This window comes from Polistes dominula, unplaced genomic scaffold (genome assembly GCF_049000335.1).
Source record: "Polistes dominula isolate Pdom_NZ unplaced genomic scaffold, Pdom_raw_medaka contig_79, whole genome shotgun sequence".
NCBI classification, from domain to species: Eukaryota; Metazoa; Arthropoda; class Insecta; order Hymenoptera; family Vespidae; genus Polistes; species Polistes dominula.
In genome coordinates this window covers 743,602-762,545 of record NW_028300916.1, presented here as the reverse complement: position 1 = coordinate 762,545, position 18,944 = coordinate 743,602, and the positions used below count along the sequence as shown (strand labels likewise).

Sequence of the window (18,944 nt, the reverse complement as noted above, 5' to 3'; positions counted from 1 at the left end):
GATTACAATGTTATTAAATATATTTCTTTTTCTTATTACTAAATATAATATACGTATTATTACTATTTTATAGAGAACAAAAACATTATTTTATTTATGAATTAGTATTGGCACTGATGTACATATATATATATCAGTTCAAATTTATAGTAAGGCATACGATGTTATACGATGCTATACGATGTGTTACGATGTGATACGATGTTATACGATGAGATACGATGAGATACGATGTTATACGATGTTATATGCTAATCAAAATCACTGACATGTAACATAACCTATACGATATTATGTATGTATACAAAGTGTATTCAGTATTAAATAACAATTTTTATTTAATTATTGTAAACTACTAAGTATTCTGTTATAGACTTAATATAATAATGAGTGATTCCGAGGATGAAAATTATGCTACTTTTGGTACAGCTTTGGAACCACTGGATGAAGGTATAAATAATTTAATATTTTTTTATAAATATCAAATATATTGTTGTATAATATCTTAATTGATTGAACGTTGAACGAATTTTACAGAAAATTTACCAAGAAAAAAAGCTGTTACTGTAGAAGATCAATATGCCTATGATGCACAAGGTAGACGTAGATTTCATGGTGCATTCACCGGTGGTTTTTCTGCGGGATACTTTAATACCGTTGGAACTCGTGATGGATGGAAACCACAGCAATTTAAATCTTCCAGAGGTACTAAAGCGAAAGCAGTCGCTCAACAACCAGAAGATTTTATGGATGATGAAGATGTAAGCATATTTGGCATAGCACCGAAAGGTATAAGAGCCAATAGTGATTACGAACATCATGGTCAAAAAGGTGTTAAAAGAGGAAGAGCTGAAATGATTAATAATAAATTCCTGTCATATAATCCTGTACTAAAAGAACTTCTGAGGCCTGTTAGGTAAGTGTTTATTAAAATTGATTATAATAATATTATATGTATATATGTATTAATGTAATATTTTAATACGATGTAAAAATTATAGAGAAACAGTTGGTATCGCTCTTTTAAAGAAAATGGGATGGAGACCAGGACAAGGGATAGGAAATAGGATAACGAAGAAAGAAAAGATCAAAGCAAAACAACAGATAGAAAAAGTTAAAGTATATGGCTGTTCGTTGCCCAAAAACGAAGAAAAAGAAATTGATAATAATTATGATTCTGATGATGAAAATCTTGATATTACTTTTGCTCCTGATGATTACGAGCCTTTTAGGTAAATATTAATTCATAATTAATGATATATTTTTAACAGATTTGATTATACTAAATATTTGTATTTTATAGGTCTAAAGGAAAAGATAATTACTTTGGTATTGGATACAGTGGATTAAACAGACAAAATGTTTTATCTAATCAGGTAAATGAAGAAAATAATTATCAAAGCAATAATAAAAATCTTCCAATATTTGGACATGCATTTGGAGTTGGTGCTTTTGAAGCAGACGATGAGGATATTTATGAAAGAGAAGATATGTCTCGATACGATTCAGTACTAGGACCAGAACGTAAAAGTAAAACGAGATGGTCAAAGGAAAATATTTCAAATGACAAGGAAAGTAATTCTGTAGAAGGATTTGTGCAAGCAAAAGATAAATTAAATAGTAGGAAGATTTTTGCACTACCCTCTCTTCCAAAAGACTATCGTGCAATTCATCTTGTAAGAAAGAGTCGTTTTTATCCTCCAATTCCTCATCAATCATTTAATGAAAAGAGAAAGAATCTTAATGTTACAAAAAGGGCTAAAATCTTAGAAGATGTTAATTTTACCGATAAAGTAATTCAAGGACAAGTTAATACACCTGTAGAAATATTATCGTCTACAATTCGTATGCCTATTTCTAATGTTATGTCAGAACCATCCAATTCATTAGAACAAAAAGTAGAAGTTGGTAAAAATATAGTTGAAAGACAGAAGACACAAGTGAATAATCCATGGGTGGATAAATTAAATGCAAAAATATTTGTCAGTGGTGGTATTACAGGTAGAGAACAAATCACTTCCGGATTATTAAATTTACCAACTAATTTAAATAGTTCTTCTACATTTGCCGATATAGAAACGGTTAATAATCAAAATAATAAAAGTTCGTGTTTAAATGTAAATAATATGTGTAAATTAGATAGTATAGAATCACTTTCTATAATTAAATTAGAAAAAGATCCGGAGCTTACTGAATTTGAACCATCTAAATCGATTAAAAACGTACCAAATAATGATAATAAAAATGAGTTAAATAAATCTACACTAAATTTAACTGACGCTTTGGAACAACAAAAAGAAGAAGCTGCTAAAATGGAAATGTTTGGAAAACTAACTCGAGATATAATCGAATGGCAACCTGCAAGTATCGTATGTAAAAGATTTAATATTCCTGAACCACGAAGTTGTGGTATGCAAATTAAAGTAGAAAAGAAAACGAAGTTTTCTGTATTTGGTTCATTAGATTTCGATGTATCCTCAAGATTTTCAAAAGTAACTGAAATACCTGCCAAAGACATAGATAATAAGGCATCTACTTCTTCATATGGAAATGAATTCATAAAAAATGATGTATCTAAATCCCCCACATATTATAAGACTTCTATTGAAACTCAAGAACCACAAATAGTGTCAGAAAAAATGAAGAACTTTGAAGCTTCGTATGAAAAAGTATTTGGCAAAACAGTCGAAGAAATACCTTCAACTAAATTCTTAAAAAATAATCCTGAACAAGAATTTCTTAATGAAGAAAATAAAATACTAAATGTGGAACAACCTAAAGTTTTGAAGGATGCTGAAAAATCTGAAGATGAAGAGACTGTTAAAACTAATAAATATAATTCGGAAGAAAAGAAAGATCTTTTCAGAGCAATATTTCTCAGTAGTAGTGACGAATCAGAATCAGAAACAGAAGAAAATATAGATAACGAGGTAGTAAAGTCGGTGTTGATAGGTGACTCATCGAATGAAGTTAACATATCAAGAAATACATCACCTCCTAGAGGTATTTTTGCAAAATTAGATCTCGAGGATCTTGTGAAAAAATCAACTGTCAATACAGAAGACATTGAAAGTAATATCAAAGAGAAAGAAGCAAATTTGCCTTCTCAAGAACCGCAGACCATCGTTGAACATAATAATGAAGATAAAACCTGTGATATACCTCAAATGCCAATACCAGAAACAGTATATGGTCCGATGCTTCCTTCGAGATTGATCAAAGACAGCAATGCTATAGCAGATTCCAGTAGAAGTATAGAATTTTCTAGACCCATTTTTAAAAGTGTCGTAGTACCAAAAACTACAGAAGAATTTGAAGGAAAGTGGGTTGAGTTGCGTAAAACAAAAAAATTGAAAAAAGTTAAAAAGAAACACAAGCACAAGGAACACAAAAGTTCTAAAAGTAAAAAGAAATCTAAGAAGCATAAACGTTAATTAAAAAGACCTTTGAAAAGACTTGAAAGCTTCTTAGCTTTTATTTATTTTTTGTGTTATATGTTAGATAATACATATTATATTAGTAATTGTTATTTATATATAAGGTGATTTATTAACTATTGCTACCTAAATAGCTCCGAAAGTATGATAGTAGCTTAAAAGTTTATTCAGAAAAAGTTGCATGAAAAATTCAAGACTATAATATTACGCTAGTTTTTCTAAATACAATGCTATATATTATTGCTATCATACTTTCGGAGCTATTAAGATGACAAGAGTTAGTGAATCACCCTGTATACTGTCTCATTTCTCTTATAGAATTGAATGTTATCGGTGGGCATCTAGAGAATGGAATAATTATATATTATTTAAAAATGACATAAAAATGTAATTATAAGTGTAAAATTTAATTGGACGAATTTAAAAATGTAATACATTTTTTCAATTAATGTTGAAGCTTTTTAAATAGGAGCAGTCGCTAAAAATAATAAAATAAATTTCTATCTTTATAATAAAGATGTACATAATACAATGCTTTTGATGTTACTTAAAACAATTTAAATATATAATATTATAAAAAATTATTGAGTACATTTAAATTGCAATTATATATATATATAATCCTAATTAATTTAAAAATTGTTTTCATTATTTTAGATTAACTTAAAATGAGAATGCAATTATTCATGTAAATTAATTAAATCCAATGAATTTATTTATTTAATTACTGTGTAGTACATTACAGTATTGCAAAAATGATAATTTTATTGCGTTTTAAATGACCCGCGTGTATGTCGCTTTAGTGTGTGGCGTCTCGCACCAGCACGGTGCTGACACCTCTCGGCCGACAGCACTAACGTACTTAGGCACCGCGTGATGCGGCTCTGCAGGGGTGCGCTGGTTGGCCAGTGGCATCTTCGCCCTGGCCTCGCGGCTTGACCACCGCGCAGGGGCATCTGATTCAGTGCTGTCAGATCCAGTGCTGTCAGATCGTGGGTAAATCTTACCCTCTCCCTGTGCCACTGGGATTGCACACAATGAAAGTTTTCCATGTCCGTGTGTTTGGGATGTCGAAAGAAGCCGAGTGTAACCGAAGTTGGCGGGCACGCCGGAGTGACACACTATGAAAGCGACTCGTGTCGTCCGAACACATGGACACGAGTCGCTTTCATAGTGTGCCACTTCGTGGCCAACCGCCAACTTCGGTTACACTCGGCTTTCCTCGACATCCCAAACACACGGACATGGAAAACTTTCATTGTGTGCAATCCCAGTGGCACAGGGAGAGGGTAAGATTTACCCACGATCTGACAGCACTGATCTGATTGGCCTGACCACGCCTTTGATTGGTCAGAGCGGCAACGTTATCATTGCGACCGTTGCCTTCTCTATTTCCGGATGCCTGGATCGCCGTGGGGGTGCATACACACAAAACACTTTCGCTTTATCCGTCGTACCGGCTGGTCGCACTCCTCTCATTGTGTCTTTATATACAATTTATTTCTTTGTATTCTTTCCTTTAACACGTGGCATACCACGCTCTGTGAATAAATCTCGTCCCAAAGGATCAAAGTAGAAATCGGAAGTTTCTTTCCCCCCACACGGAGTCTCATTGGCCTATTCATTTCTCCGCGACCCGTTCCTCGCGTTAAGGAGAACGCACCTTAACGTATTTAGTAACTAGGGAAGGAAATTCCAAAAGTGTATATTTACGTAGGGATCCTATAGGAGGGATGCGCCATGTACATTGCTGGGGGACCGGAACTCGATTTTGCGCGCGAATGATTCAAACATTGAAATAATTATGAAATAATGAATTGCATCAAATACAGAAAAAAAATGAACTATATTTAATGATAATTAAAAATTTATATTAAAATAGAATAGGTTACACGAGAAAATTATTATAAATTCAAGCGATCCCCCAAAATTTTCAGCCAATGGCACATGAGCTGAATATGAATGGTTCATCCCTCCTATAGAATCCCTATATTTACGTTTACAGTGGCGCACAAATTTGCGATCATTTTGGGAATTGAGAATCCATGCTAAAATTTCATTGTTCTATGATAATGAATAGGTGCTATATAAAAGGTTACTGTTATGTATAATATACATCATTTTAAATTGTTTTAGGAGGGGTTGAAATAATTGATATTTAAAAACTAAATCTTTCATGTATATATACAAGCTAATAAAGCGGACATTAAATATTTTCAAAATAAACTATTGCAAATCGAAAGGTTAAATCTCTCTTATCATGTATCAAAAAATGAATCTCGAAATAGACTATTTATCGGAGGAACATTTGACTGGCTTTGAAAATTATAAAGTAAGTGATTGATAAACTATTTAAACCCTAACAACCATTTATTTATTTTTTTATTTTGTTATAATTTGTTTACATTTACAATGAAATACAAATATATATTAAATAAAAGCAGTAAATCATTGTGATCAAAAAATATTCTAATAGTTATGATCAATTAACATAACTAAATAGTGAATACAGATGCATTTTTATGTATTATTATTTTCTCATTTTCTTATTAATTTATTATATCAGAATATTACATGATTATATTTCTTTGTATCTATCTACCTATCTATCTATCTATATATATATATTTAACAATCTTTTTATTATAAATATATCTACACGCATATACATGTTTATATGTTTTTTTTAGTATAGCTCATTGGATACAAGTCCACTCAGTGTATATGTTATGCATCCATTTTGGAACAAAGTTGTAGAGGTATACATTTTATATTTATAAATAATCATATAATAACAATTAATGGATCATATATATATGTTATATTTCTATTATTTTTTTAGTATTGTCCAAAATGGGTAGCACCAAACGTATTAACGTTCTCTGGATTTCTTTTTACCGTATTAAACTTTGTGGTATTTGCATCGTTTGATTATTATTTTTATGCATCGAGTGATGATCATTCTCAATATTCGCCTATACCTCGTTGGGTATTTGCAGTAGCTGCATTTAATATCTTTATGGCATACACGCTTGGTAAGTAAATAGTTGTTTTACTACATTTCCAGGAAATAATATAAGAAACTTAGTTAATAATTTAGTAAATTTAATTTATTCTAACGATATATGATTTGTCAAGAATTATAATTTATATTAAAATTATTTGATTTCAATAGAATAATTTTTGTTATGTTTAGATGGTATTGATGGAAAACAAGCAAGACGTACACAAACCTCTGGGCCTTTGGGTGAATTGTTTGATCATGGTTTGGACAGTTGGACAGCAATGTTAATCACTGTTTGTATGTACTCAGTTTTTGGAAGGACAGATCATAGTGTTTCCCCGTTACGAATGTATTTCATACTTTGGAATGTATTTGTTAATTTTTATTTAAGTCACTGGGAGAAATACAATACGGGTGTGCTATTCCTTCCTTGGGGATATGATGCATCTATGTTGGTTGGTTGTGTTTATTAATATTAATTAACATCTTAACTACGATTATCCTTAGCAAATAACAATAATCAATTTGACGCCAAATTGTGTCAATTGTAGTTAAGGTGTTAATAGATATTATAATTAATATTATTATTCGTGATAATTAATTATATTTTAATCAAATCCCCCAGGCAACTGTCTTAGTATTTATTCTGACCAGCATAGGAGGTCATGAAGCATGGAAATTTTACTTGCCAGGAGGAATATCAGCGGGAATAATGTTTGAAATGTTATTATATGTCAGTGCTCTTGTATCGAATTTACCAGTTGTACTGTGGAATATATACAAGTTGGTATAATTATCCCTTATCATGATTTTATTACAAATGATTAATGTTTTATTATTGTAACATGTATATTACTATTATTATTATTATTAGGTCGTACAGGGATAGGACAGGAAAAATGCGAACATTTCCGGAAGCAATAAGACCATTGGTGCCTTTGGTAATGTTATTTATGATTTCTACACTTTGGATATTGTTCTCCCAACAAGATATATTGGAAAAGGATCCTCGTATAATATATTTTGCCATTGGCACTATTTTTTCTAATATATGTGTAAGTTAGTATTAAATAATAGTTTTATATACAGTAACTAAATATTATTTTGAAACAAACGTATCGTAAAACAATCAAATGAGAATGATTTTAAACATTTATTTTAAGGAATTGAAATATATTATTTTGTATATATTACAGTGCCGCTTAATTGTCTCTCAAATGAGCAATACTAGGTGTGAAATATTACCATGGATATTGTTACCGGTAACAGTAGCAGCTATTCTTTCATTTGTCTTGCCTGAAATGAATCTGAAATCTATGTACTTCGTAGCAATTTTTTCTTTGCTTGCTCACATTCACTATGGTACCTGTGTGGTATGTTTACCTTGTTTATTTTTTAAATTACATAAGTGCAATTTTAGAATGATTTAATAAGTGGACAATAAATATTAATATTAGGTGCGCCAAATGTGCCGTCATTTTCGTATTCAAACATTCCATATAAAAAATCATTCTGATTGACTACTCGTGGATGATAATATCTGTTAAAAATGAAAAGAGCAACAGAAAAGACAAGAGGCAATAAATGGAAATAAACGAATGGAAAGGAGAAGAAGGTGCTGGAAATGGAACGTTAGTAAAAACAACATACGAAAATCATAGATCAAATAATAATTCACTTGTATAGGAAACCAAAGTAAATTAAGACTAATATTATTACTAATATATAACTAGCTTAAATTTTATGCATACACACATACACACAATTAACTCCTTTACTTGAAACCTGACAAATGATGTCATATTTATTGAAATATGTCATCGATTCCTTGAAGTAATGGAGATTACAAACAAATTGTCTTTAATTTACTAATGATTTATTTCATACGTCGTTATTTAATTAGACTATAGTTTTTAATTGATTTTTATCTATATGTGAGAATATATTATATTCACTTGTATATTTGTTCATTTTACTACACGCATGCATTAAATGTGCTTTTTGGTCTTTTATACATATTATTCCTTGTATGTTTTGTATCAATAGCTATTAACATACTTTCTTATGCATATATTTTGAAAAATATGTTTAAGAATACATTTAAGACACATGTTAAAAAATAATTATACTTAGCTATTGTAAGGGTACTGAAAATCTGAGTAGCAGAATAAACATGATTAATTTATTTCGATTTTTAATAATAATCCAGACGGACGTCGTTAAAATAATTAAGACACCAGTAAGGATTACATTAAAAACAAAATTTCAATATTTCTTTACATACAAGGAAAATAATAAAAAAAGAAACAAATAAAAATAATTTAAAAAAATTTTGAATACATTAATCTTGGACTACGTTTATAGATATTGATAAAAAAAAATGTTACTTATGATATTGTATAAATATAAATGTATTCACTCTAAAGTTAATATGTGTACTTTTACATATTGAAAAAAAAACGAAAAACAAGAGTGTATTTATTATTCACATGGTGTTACATTTAATAATATCATTTTTACAATTGCAGAAATGATCATTATTTTTGTTAGTATATAACATATTAGTATTTATTTCATGATGCCGTAATCATCTTTACGAATTCTATTTCAGATTAATTAACAAAAATTATAATACATGCGATCAGAATAAGCAATATTTTTAAAATAAAAATGTGTATAATGTAAATATAGACAAAAATATATGTAAACGTTAAAACAATTTCAAATGCGATCCTTACATTTTTATATACAATTTATTACAATTTATTACAATAATAACATAACATAATTCTTTCTCTTTAATAGTATACATTTATTTTAAATTAATACATTTTTACTTAAAGGAAATTGGCAAAATTTAAATGATTGATCACTGAAACGTTATTGCTAAAATATATGCAAATGCATGCATATATCATTTATTAATTTATTTAAAACCTAATTTAATGTATTCGTTTTTTACATTTTCTCGATCTTCTGGAATCGGAAGATAAGGTGTGACATTTTTTCTTTTACGATCAGCCACTACTTTTTGCTAAAATATACAAATGGATTTTAATATATGATTAAATTTCATGATAAGTTTATTTGAAATTATATGAGACATGTTTTTTGTTAAATAGAATTACCCAAAAGTCTTGACAATTACGATAATTTTCAAAGTACAATTCACAAGCATCGTGAACATAATTGTTATCATCTAAGCATTTTAAAGATAAGTTATGCTCCTAATAATTACACATAATAATGATTAATGTTATTTATATATATATATATATATATAAGTTCATAACAAATGAAACATTTTTTTATTGCACAAAAGATACCTTCATACATGGATTCGTCTCTTCATGATTGCGTCGAAGTTTATGATCCTTTACTCTTTTAATCGTTGAAACATTGACTTTAGTATCGTGCAAATTACTCATTTTTTTAAACTAAATCATACAGATTTAAATTATATTATATTATGCTTTTAAGACTTGAAATCCTAAATGTCAATATTTAAACCTCACAATTTATCAAATTAATTAAATTAATTAAAATTTGTTTTTAAACGACACAAGTTAATATAAAAATAAAGTAGTTATGTCACACGTTTATAAAAAATTGTTTATATTTATAACTTTGTTTTATTTTTTGTAGTACATTTTAGATATTAATAGAATATTTCATAATATTGTTATTGTTATTAATATAAAAAAACATTATACGAAATTAATGAATAACATAATGAAAATGTTTTTTAAATTTTTAACAAATATTTTTCATCGTATATATATATATATTTATATGCTGTAAATAACCCCTACATTTATCGTCATAAAATAAGCTAACTATTTAAGACTGTTCACAATCCTTTAATTTTAAATTAACGACTTTAGCGACATATGCGGATAAAATATAAACTAATAATAAAAGATGGAATCTATGTCGCCCCCACTACAAATTTACCATATCAGTAGATAAGCTTGTGTACTTAGAATCCTCTCACAGATATCAGACAATCAGTATAGTTCTAGATAAATTATTAGTGTTAGTAGGATGAACTGATATTTTTCAGTATCTTATGTTTATACATTTCTTTGATAATAACGTGTTTGATACGAATATGATAATTTTCAAAAGAACTTTATTTTCACTATAAAGAATTGTGTTGGAAACAGCTGTATTTTTGATAATAATTTATGTACTAGAAAAAGATTTTTTCAAAATTAAAAAACGTGATCTCATAGCACAAAGTTTCATTTTTAAAATAAGATCATGTTTATTAAAATCGGTCAAATATTGATTAATTAATTATGAATTAATGATCAGAATAAACATTGTTTTTCATATGCTTATACAGGAGTTAAAATCTTAAATGTGATAAACAATTGTTTATTTAATAAATAATAGTATTAACTTTAAAAAGATTAGGTATAAAAATATAATTTAGTAGACAAAATTTAAATGTATTATTTAAAAAAAAAGAATGTGAATTGCAGCTAAAGATTTTTTTAGCATTAGCTCATCTTTTTAAGATTTGATATCGTAATCCGCGTACGTAAGGTAAGCGCATACGCGTACTACGCATGCGTAGAAAGAATGCGCATGCGTAGAAAGAAGGAGCAGTAAAAGAGGTGAATGTAGTGTGGTGAGAGGTGTACGTAAGGAGTTGAGTGGAGTCGAGTGTGTTGCAAGGAAGTGTATTGGTGTTGTACTTGTGCTTACATTAGTTCGATGTGGGTTGGAAGTAGTACGTAGTGTATCTGTGTCTTTTCATAGGTTACCATTTATGGTAATCTAAATTGCAACGAAAAGTATATATTTTTTTCATTTTGTGATGTTTTAGGACTTGATTGAAAATAACAACTATTAAGTAAGAATTTAAATATTAATTATATTTTCTTTTTATCTAAACAAATTCTTTTGACAACTTGTTTATAGTCCATGTAACTAACAGTTTACTTTAAAACCATACGTATTACAAATCAAGGATATCTATTAGGATATACATATGTAAGAATAAAAAATGAATAAACTAAATTTTTTGAAACAAACATGTTTTACATATTTGCACAAGAAAAGACAGGATATTATGACTACATGTTGAAAGAATTATTAATCAATGTTATCGAATAATAACTCATACAAGTTTATAGGAATATTTTTCTTTTTTTTTATTTCTATTTAAAGCTGACATTAATATCAATTTCTTTGATTCTTTTTATACCATATAATTATCATTAATAATTGTTACTTTTATCTTTTGATTAATGACATATGTATACACGTTTATAGAATAACAATTATTTATTTTATTTAATTTATACTTATTTTTTTCTTTTGTTAGTATAAATTATAAAATTACATTTATATATTTTGGTGAAGTAACTCATAAAATAATTTATCATATTTTGACCAAACCTATTACAGAGAACTTACACTGAGTCACACAGGAGACACTGACTCAATGGGTTAATAATAGAACTTATGCTTCTTAGAACTAACAAGTCAGTTTGTTTAAATTATAATTGGTGTCACAACCAGATTTAACACATTTTGTAATAAAAAACTGTGCCAAACTTTATTATTATTTTAAATGTATTTTTAATTGTTTTTTAATTTTATATTCTATTCCTTTATATGACATCAAACATAAATCCCTGTCTGTACAGGATGTGGTTTTCCAATCAAATGCTGTTAAATGTATCCTATGCATTAAAATAAGAAAAACACATATTATTGAAATATAAATTATTTAAAGTTTTATTCAAAATTTATGTTATAAATTATAAATGTTTACACATTTACTTGATAATTTTTAGGAATGTTCGTCAGTTTAAGATGGGTCATAGCAATATCAATATGGATATCTATAGTCATAGCAAATTATACACCTCCAGAAAGACTGACAGGAATGAACCCATGTATCAGTAAACAAACGTGCCATGAGTGTGTACAGACTCCACACTGTGCTTGGTGTGCAGCTCCTGTAAGCAATTTTAAATAAAATATTTCAATCAATATTAATAATTAAATTTCTAATAACATGTGATATGCTTTTTATAGAGGTTTCCTGAAAAGAGGTGTTTTCTTCCCAACATAAATACCAAAATACTAATAACATGTCCAGAAAAATATACCTGGAATCCGGACAATGTTTTTAGTATGGTGAGACACCGTAATTTAACTAAAGGAGGTTATTCCATTGGTGGTAATGCTGGCATTGAGGGTCATGGTTCTTTCGAACAAACTTCTTCCACTAATTATTCTAGCACAAGTTCTACACATTTTCAAGGAAGTTCAAGCAGTAGTAGTAGTAGTAGTAGTAGTAAGCGACAAGATGCTGTGCAAATGTGGCCTCAGGAAGTGAATTTAAAACTTAGAATAAGTGAGATTCGTAATTTATTATTTTTTAAATTTAATTTATTATTTAATACAGAATATATTTATAGCTGATTAATAATTATTTCAGACGAAGCCTATAGGATGTCGTTTGCGTATTCACAAGCAGAAGATTATCCAGTTGATCTGTATTATCTTATGGATTTAAGTAAATCCATGGAAGATGATAAGAAAAAATTATCTGACTTAGGTCAGTTACTCGTAGAAAGTATGAGTAAAATTACAAGCAATTTTCGTTTGGGTTTTGGTAGTTTCGTTGATAAAGTAGTAATGCCCTATGTAAACACAATGCCAAAATTGTGAGTTTCTTTAGATATAAATAGAATGTTATTTGAACTATGGTAGTGATTGAAAATAACTATTATATGTATTTGCTTTTTGTTTTTATTCATTCTAGCCTTGTTGAACCATGTGATGGATGCGCAGCACCTTACGGATATAAAAACATCATGAGACTGTCACAAGATACAAGACATTTTGCTGTAAGAAAAAGATTCATTTCAAATTTGATATTCCAAACTGAAACTTGTGATAAACAATTGATTAATTTTTTAAATTACAGGGTTTAGTAAGAAATGCATCTGTTTCCGGTAATTTGGATGCACCCGAAGGTGGATTCGATGCAATAATGCAAGCTATCGTTTGTAGAAATCAAATTGGTTGGCGAGAAAAGGCTCGTAGATTGTTAGTATTTTCAACAGATGCTGGTTTTCATTATGCCGGTGATGGAAAATTAGGTGGAATTGTTAAACCGAATGATGGAATATGTCATCTTGATTATAACGGTCTTTATACTCATTCGTCCCTTCAAGATTATCCAAGTATATCGCAAATTAATTTAAAAGTTAAACAAAATGCTATTAATATTATATGGGCGGTTACCGAAGAACAAATCAATGTATATAAAAAGTTAACAAAACACGTGGAAGGATCATTTGCAGGAAAATTGTCAGATGATTCGAGTAATGTAGTGGAATTGATTCGGGAACAATACAATGCTATTTCTAGCTCAGTAGAAATGAAAGATACTGCCAGCAGTGCTGTGAAAGTGAAATATTTTTCGAGTTGTTTAGGCTCGGGACCGGCTGTTGAAACTTCTAAATGTGACGGATTAAAAGTTGGTACGAAAGTAGAATTTATTGCTGAAATTGAAGTTACTAGTTGTCCTGCTAATAGATCTGAATGGAAACAGAAATTTGATATTTATCCAGTAAGTATCGTAAAGAATTTTATAATAAATAAATTGTTTTCATTAGATTTACATAAGTATAATATTATGAACATTTGTAGGTTGGTATCAATGAAACATTAACAGTCAATTTAGAAATGTTATGCGATTGCGAATGCGAACGAGATGGTCCTATGTATGAACCAATGTCTCCTGAATGTAACGGCGTTGGTACATTGAATTGTGGAGTCTGTGATTGTTATGATGGATTCTTTGGAAAACGTTGTGAATGCAGTCCACATCAAGAAATGAGTGGATTTGACAAACATTTTCAATCTTGTAGACCGGATAACACGTCTCTGGTTGATTGTTCGGGAAGAGGTACTTGTGCGTGTGGTCAATGCGAGTGCGAAGAAAGAGAAAATCCTGAAGAAGTAAGTAACAAAAGTGTCAATCAATATAATATAGAATATGTTAAAGAAATAATTTCAATATTTAATATTTAAATGTAATTTTTGTATTTAGATAATATCAGGTCGTTTTTGCGAGTGCGACAATTTTTCATGCGATCGTGATCAAGGATTTCTTTGCTCAAATCATGGAACATGCGAATGCGGGCAATGCGTTTGTAATGGTGGTTGGTCTGGACCATCCTGTAGTTGTAGATCTTCAAATGATTCTTGTATAGCGCCGGGAACTACTAATGGCATACTTTGTTCGGGTCATGTAAGTAAAATGATTCATTTTATTTGAATCCTTTAAATCTTTTAATCTACTATGTATTCTTATCTCATTGAATTATTTCTACTTGTTAAGGGTGATTGCATTTGTGGTGAATGTATTTGTCACGAGGAAGGTAACACAAGATACTCGGGTAAATATTGTAACAAATGCCCGACGTGTCCTAGTAGATGCGAGGAACTCAAAAGTTGCGTACAATGTCAGATGTATGGAACTGGAAATTACAGTAATCCCGAAGAATGTGCTAAAAATTGTCGAGAATTTGTTCCCGAACCCGTAGAAAATGTTATCGGCGACGTTGATAACGATGAAGTTATGTGTTATGGTACAGACGAAGATGACTGCAAATACAACTTTGTTTATTATTATAACGAGACGAATTGTTTGAAAGTGCGTGCACAAGCAGAAAGAGAGTGTCCTCCTCGAGTGAACATGCTTGGAATAGTATTAGGAGTTATAGCTGCAATTGTTTTAATCGGTTTAGCTTTATTGTTATTGTGGAAATTGTTAACAACGATACACGATAGAAGAGAATTTGCTAAATTTGAAAAGGAAAGAATGTTGGCTAAATGGGATACGGTAAGTTATTTTTATTCAATTATACAATATTTATATATTAGATTTAGTTCTGGAATTTGAACACTAGAGGGATTTAATATTTGCGGCAATGAACTTTCGAGTTTCTAATGCCAATTAATAATAATAATAATAATAATAATAATAATTAGTTTTTGAATTTTATAGAATGAAATTGATCTAATACATTTCGTTTTATTTTTATAGGGAGAAAATCCTATTTATAAACAAGCAACATCAACTTTCAAAAATCCAACTTACGCTGGAAAATAAAACTATCCTAGATCCCTATGACATGACGAAGAATAACAAGTGTTCATAATATTATTTTGTTAGCATTTATATATAGAAGAATGTTATTATGCGATATTCGAGCCTGCATTAATATTGCATCATTAGTTTATTTGTCATAATAAGTTAATACATATAATTAATTTAATATTCAATAATATTAAAGTCAATTAAGTTTACGTATAATAATTGCCATAATACATACGTTATGAGTGTGTACAAATTTTATATATGAGAATTTTTTGCGTGAAAGAGAGTGCGCCTGTAAAATTGTATGCTATTGCATACACAGATGACTTAAAGTTTGTATAAAATAGGAGAGCTATATATATATACATATATACATATATACGTAGGTTCATAGTTATATGCAAGAATTGAAATTCAAATTGCTTTGTAATAATAATTTTTAATGATGACTTTACATCTAATTGTATAAGTGCCTTTTATGTTATATTTCAAAAATTAGTAATACTAAAATTAATGTGTCTTTTATGCTAACAAGGATACTTATAAAAAAAAAATTATGATGCTATTATACATCATTTATATATTTAACAATTTAGAATCTCTTTATAAACATAGAGACAATTTCTAATCTCATTTTCGATGACTAGCCTAATAATTATGCTAGAGAAAAGAAATTTTTAATATATTCTTGACGAAGAATTAAACAATGCCTTGTACTGATTATATACTTGATATTTTTTATGTAATATGCTAAGTTTTATTATGAAAAAAAAAACAAACAAACAATACAAAGGTCTTTGTATTAATAAATCAATGTAAAAGTGTATGAAATAATAAAAGACTATAATGAATTAAAAATAGAAGATATATATGAGCCATTCAGTGCACACATCGATTAACTTCATAAAACAAGAAGTTGAGAAATGCGATGAAATAATGTATATTTTTATATTACTTATTATTCAATGGCAAACAAAATGTTGCCGTTTAATGGTGTTAATCTTTATTATTCAGGAAAGTTATTATAAATATAAAAAGTTATGACTATACCAAGTGCTTTGACACTTAAATTTAAGATTTTCCAAATAGTGGAGTTAATGTGATGTATGCACTGTAGAGATGTAGATGTGTGCACTGAACAGCTCATATGTTAATACATTTATAAAAAGAAAATTATTAGTCTATTATTATTTTTAATACTGTACATTGATATCAATAAGTGTGATGTAATTTCAAATTAATGTACCCAATGTCGGTATTACAGATTACTTTATTGGTATGTTATCGATATATTAAATTATCGACCTATGTCGATATTTCAGATTGTTCGTCAATAAGATATCGACATTGTAGATTTTATTATGTTTTTATAAATTAATAGATGGCGTTATGCTGTAGACTTTTTCGTAGAAAATAAGGGTGACACTACTGGCAATTATTTACTAGTTTAAGACAATTAATTCTATTCGTGCGACAAAGGTCAATACACAAGTAATTAATTTTTCAATTAAAGTATACGACAAAAGGAACAATATTGAAATATGAACAAATGAAAAAAGGTTATAAATATTTCTTCGTATAATTATTAGTAGACGAATTGTAAATCATTGAATCGTTTTATCCATAGACACGTAGTAAATGAAATATATTTTGAAAATGATAACGCACCAAAAAAAAAAAAAGAATTGATAAGATAAATTCATAAGATATATTTTTTCATGTAATCTACATAAGTAGCTTAAAATCGATTATGAAAGACTTCATCCTTGGTCTGTTGTTCAAACAAGCGTAAGTCGGTGTTTGGTATAAATTTATGAGGGGTTGAAATATTTGGTAAAAAGGGCTGGCTCAAAGTTTATATCGGAAAGTGGTTATATATTTAGGGTGAAAAGAAAAAGCGAAAGAGAAGAAAGAAAAAAGAAAAAAAAGAAAAATGAAGAAAAAAAGGAAAAAGGAAAAAGGAAAAAGGAAAAAGGAAAGAGATAGAAGAGATTCGCGAGCTGGCTCTTGAGATTGAAGAAGGGAAGAGAGAGGGATAGGTGGACTTAGCCAGGGGCGAGGGCACGCTTTCAATTTGCGTGATGGTCGCCATGGCTTTTTCAGGATAACGGTAATCTCTCGAGGTTAGAAGAGACGAGGAAATTTTATCGCAGTGGTATGACGGACTCCTCTGTTATGCTGATGATAGTAATGCTAATGGTAATGGTGGTAGTAGTGGTGGTGATGGTGGCAGTAAAAAAGGTGGGTGGACAGAGAGAAGTCCTGAGCTTTGCCAAAGGGGCAACTCTCGAGCTTTCATATTCATGTTTGCATTGGGTGGGTGAAGCCAGGAGGAATGCTCGCGGAGGCCCGCAAGGACGGAAGTAAGTATACATTCGGCTTTGACTACTACCATGAGCATTTTATCGTTGCCGCTGCTGCTACTGCTGCTACTGCTGCTGTTACCATTGCTACGTCTATCTAGAGACCTTCCAACCTACCAACCTTTTCAAGGCGTAATTAAATGGCACCACGCGGCCTCTTTTGCCAAAGTGTGCGTGTCGTTCGACTTTTCTCTCAAATTTTCTCCTCTCCTCTTCTTCTTCTTCTTCTTCTTTCTTTAAGGTTTACAATCTCGTTTTATTCAGATGGACTGTAGAAAGTCCGTTTAATTTAACTTTAATCCAAGTGTCGACGCAGTCCTTCCACCTAAACCTGGAGTAGTATCGACGGATTGCTAAGATCTCGTCGTCTTTCTTGAAACAACCCTTTCAAACCTTACCAACTTGTCCAACTCGTTGAGAAAACTCTAATGAACGTAGAATATTAGTAATAAAGAATGTAAATCGTTTTATTCAACGTCGGATACCACACTACCATTTTTATCTGCGAAACAATTGAAATAAATTAAAAAAAAAAAAAAGAAAATTAACGAATTAAAATAATACACCGATGATTTCTTTTCGTTTCTTCTCTACAAAAGACTAAAAAAATGTGATATTCGTCAAAAAAAAAAAAAAAAAAAAAAGAGAAAACAAAAAGAAAACAAAAAGAAAGAAAGAAAGAAAGAAAGAAAGAAAGAAAGAAAAAAACATTGGTTGCTTCCACTTTGGCTTCATGGTTGATCTCGAAACATTAAAAGAAAGGTCCGTGCTTAGGTCGTTAATGCAAAAATGCAAAGGTATACAATATGACGGGATCATTATTTGAAAAGTGTACAGTTGAGCCGTTCGGATTCAACGAGAGTTCCGATGGCCGATGTTGTTTGAGTAATAAAGAGAGAAAGGTTCCGTAGGGGCTGTGAGGACTTCGGGCTTGCTTTCGTAGTCGAGCCTTTTCTTTGATCAACTCACCGGCATCCCCCTGACTAAACGCGCGCTGATCTCCC

General features: G+C 29.7%; 4 protein-coding genes across 4 annotated transcripts; 3 read left to right on the top strand and 1 right to left on the bottom strand.

Annotated features, from left to right (window-relative positions):
* The first annotated feature begins 93 nt into the window (after positions 1-93).
* On the top strand, positions 94-3,969 carry LOC107074318 (G patch domain-containing protein 1 homolog). The gene is made up of 5 exons (XM_015335658.2): positions 94-295; positions 374-450; positions 538-916; positions 1,002-1,232; positions 1,304-3,969. The coding sequence occupies exons 2-5, from the start codon at positions 387-389 to the stop codon at positions 3,432-3,434; spliced, it is 2,805 nt and encodes a 934-aa protein (XP_015191144.2). The 5' UTR covers positions 94-295; positions 374-386; the 3' UTR covers positions 3,435-3,969.
* A 1,522-nt stretch (positions 3,970-5,491) lies between these two features.
* Positions 5,492-8,908, top strand: LOC107074320 (ethanolaminephosphotransferase 1). The gene is made up of 8 exons (XM_015335660.2): positions 5,492-5,769; positions 6,128-6,196; positions 6,280-6,472; positions 6,634-6,896; positions 7,067-7,224; positions 7,316-7,496; positions 7,638-7,814; positions 7,899-8,908. Exons 1-8 carry the CDS (start codon positions 5,698-5,700, stop codon positions 7,959-7,961), a joined length of 1,176 nt encoding a protein of 391 aa, XP_015191146.1. The 5' UTR covers positions 5,492-5,697; the 3' UTR covers positions 7,962-8,908.
* Positions 8,909-9,175: 267 nt separating this feature from the next.
* On the bottom strand, positions 9,176-10,222 carry LOC107074321 (coiled-coil-helix-coiled-coil-helix domain-containing protein 7). The gene is made up of 3 exons (XM_015335661.2): positions 9,768-10,222; positions 9,570-9,668; positions 9,176-9,475 (listed from the first exon to the last, which is right to left on the bottom strand). Exons 1-3 carry the CDS (start codon positions 9,867-9,869, stop codon positions 9,368-9,370), a joined length of 309 nt encoding a protein of 102 aa, XP_015191147.1. The 5' UTR covers positions 9,870-10,222; the 3' UTR covers positions 9,176-9,367.
* Positions 10,223-11,087: 865 nt separating this feature from the next.
* On the top strand, positions 11,088-16,038 carry mys (position-specific antigen beta subunit myospheroid). The gene is made up of 10 exons (XM_015335663.2): positions 11,088-11,302; positions 12,252-12,418; positions 12,496-12,817; positions 12,902-13,130; positions 13,229-13,313; positions 13,394-14,041; positions 14,122-14,433; positions 14,525-14,725; positions 14,816-15,319; positions 15,524-16,038. The coding sequence occupies exons 2-10, from the start codon at positions 12,254-12,256 to the stop codon at positions 15,587-15,589; spliced, it is 2,532 nt and encodes an 843-aa protein (XP_015191149.1). The 5' UTR covers positions 11,088-11,302; positions 12,252-12,253; the 3' UTR covers positions 15,590-16,038.
* The last annotated feature ends 2,906 nt before the right edge of the window (positions 16,039-18,944 follow it).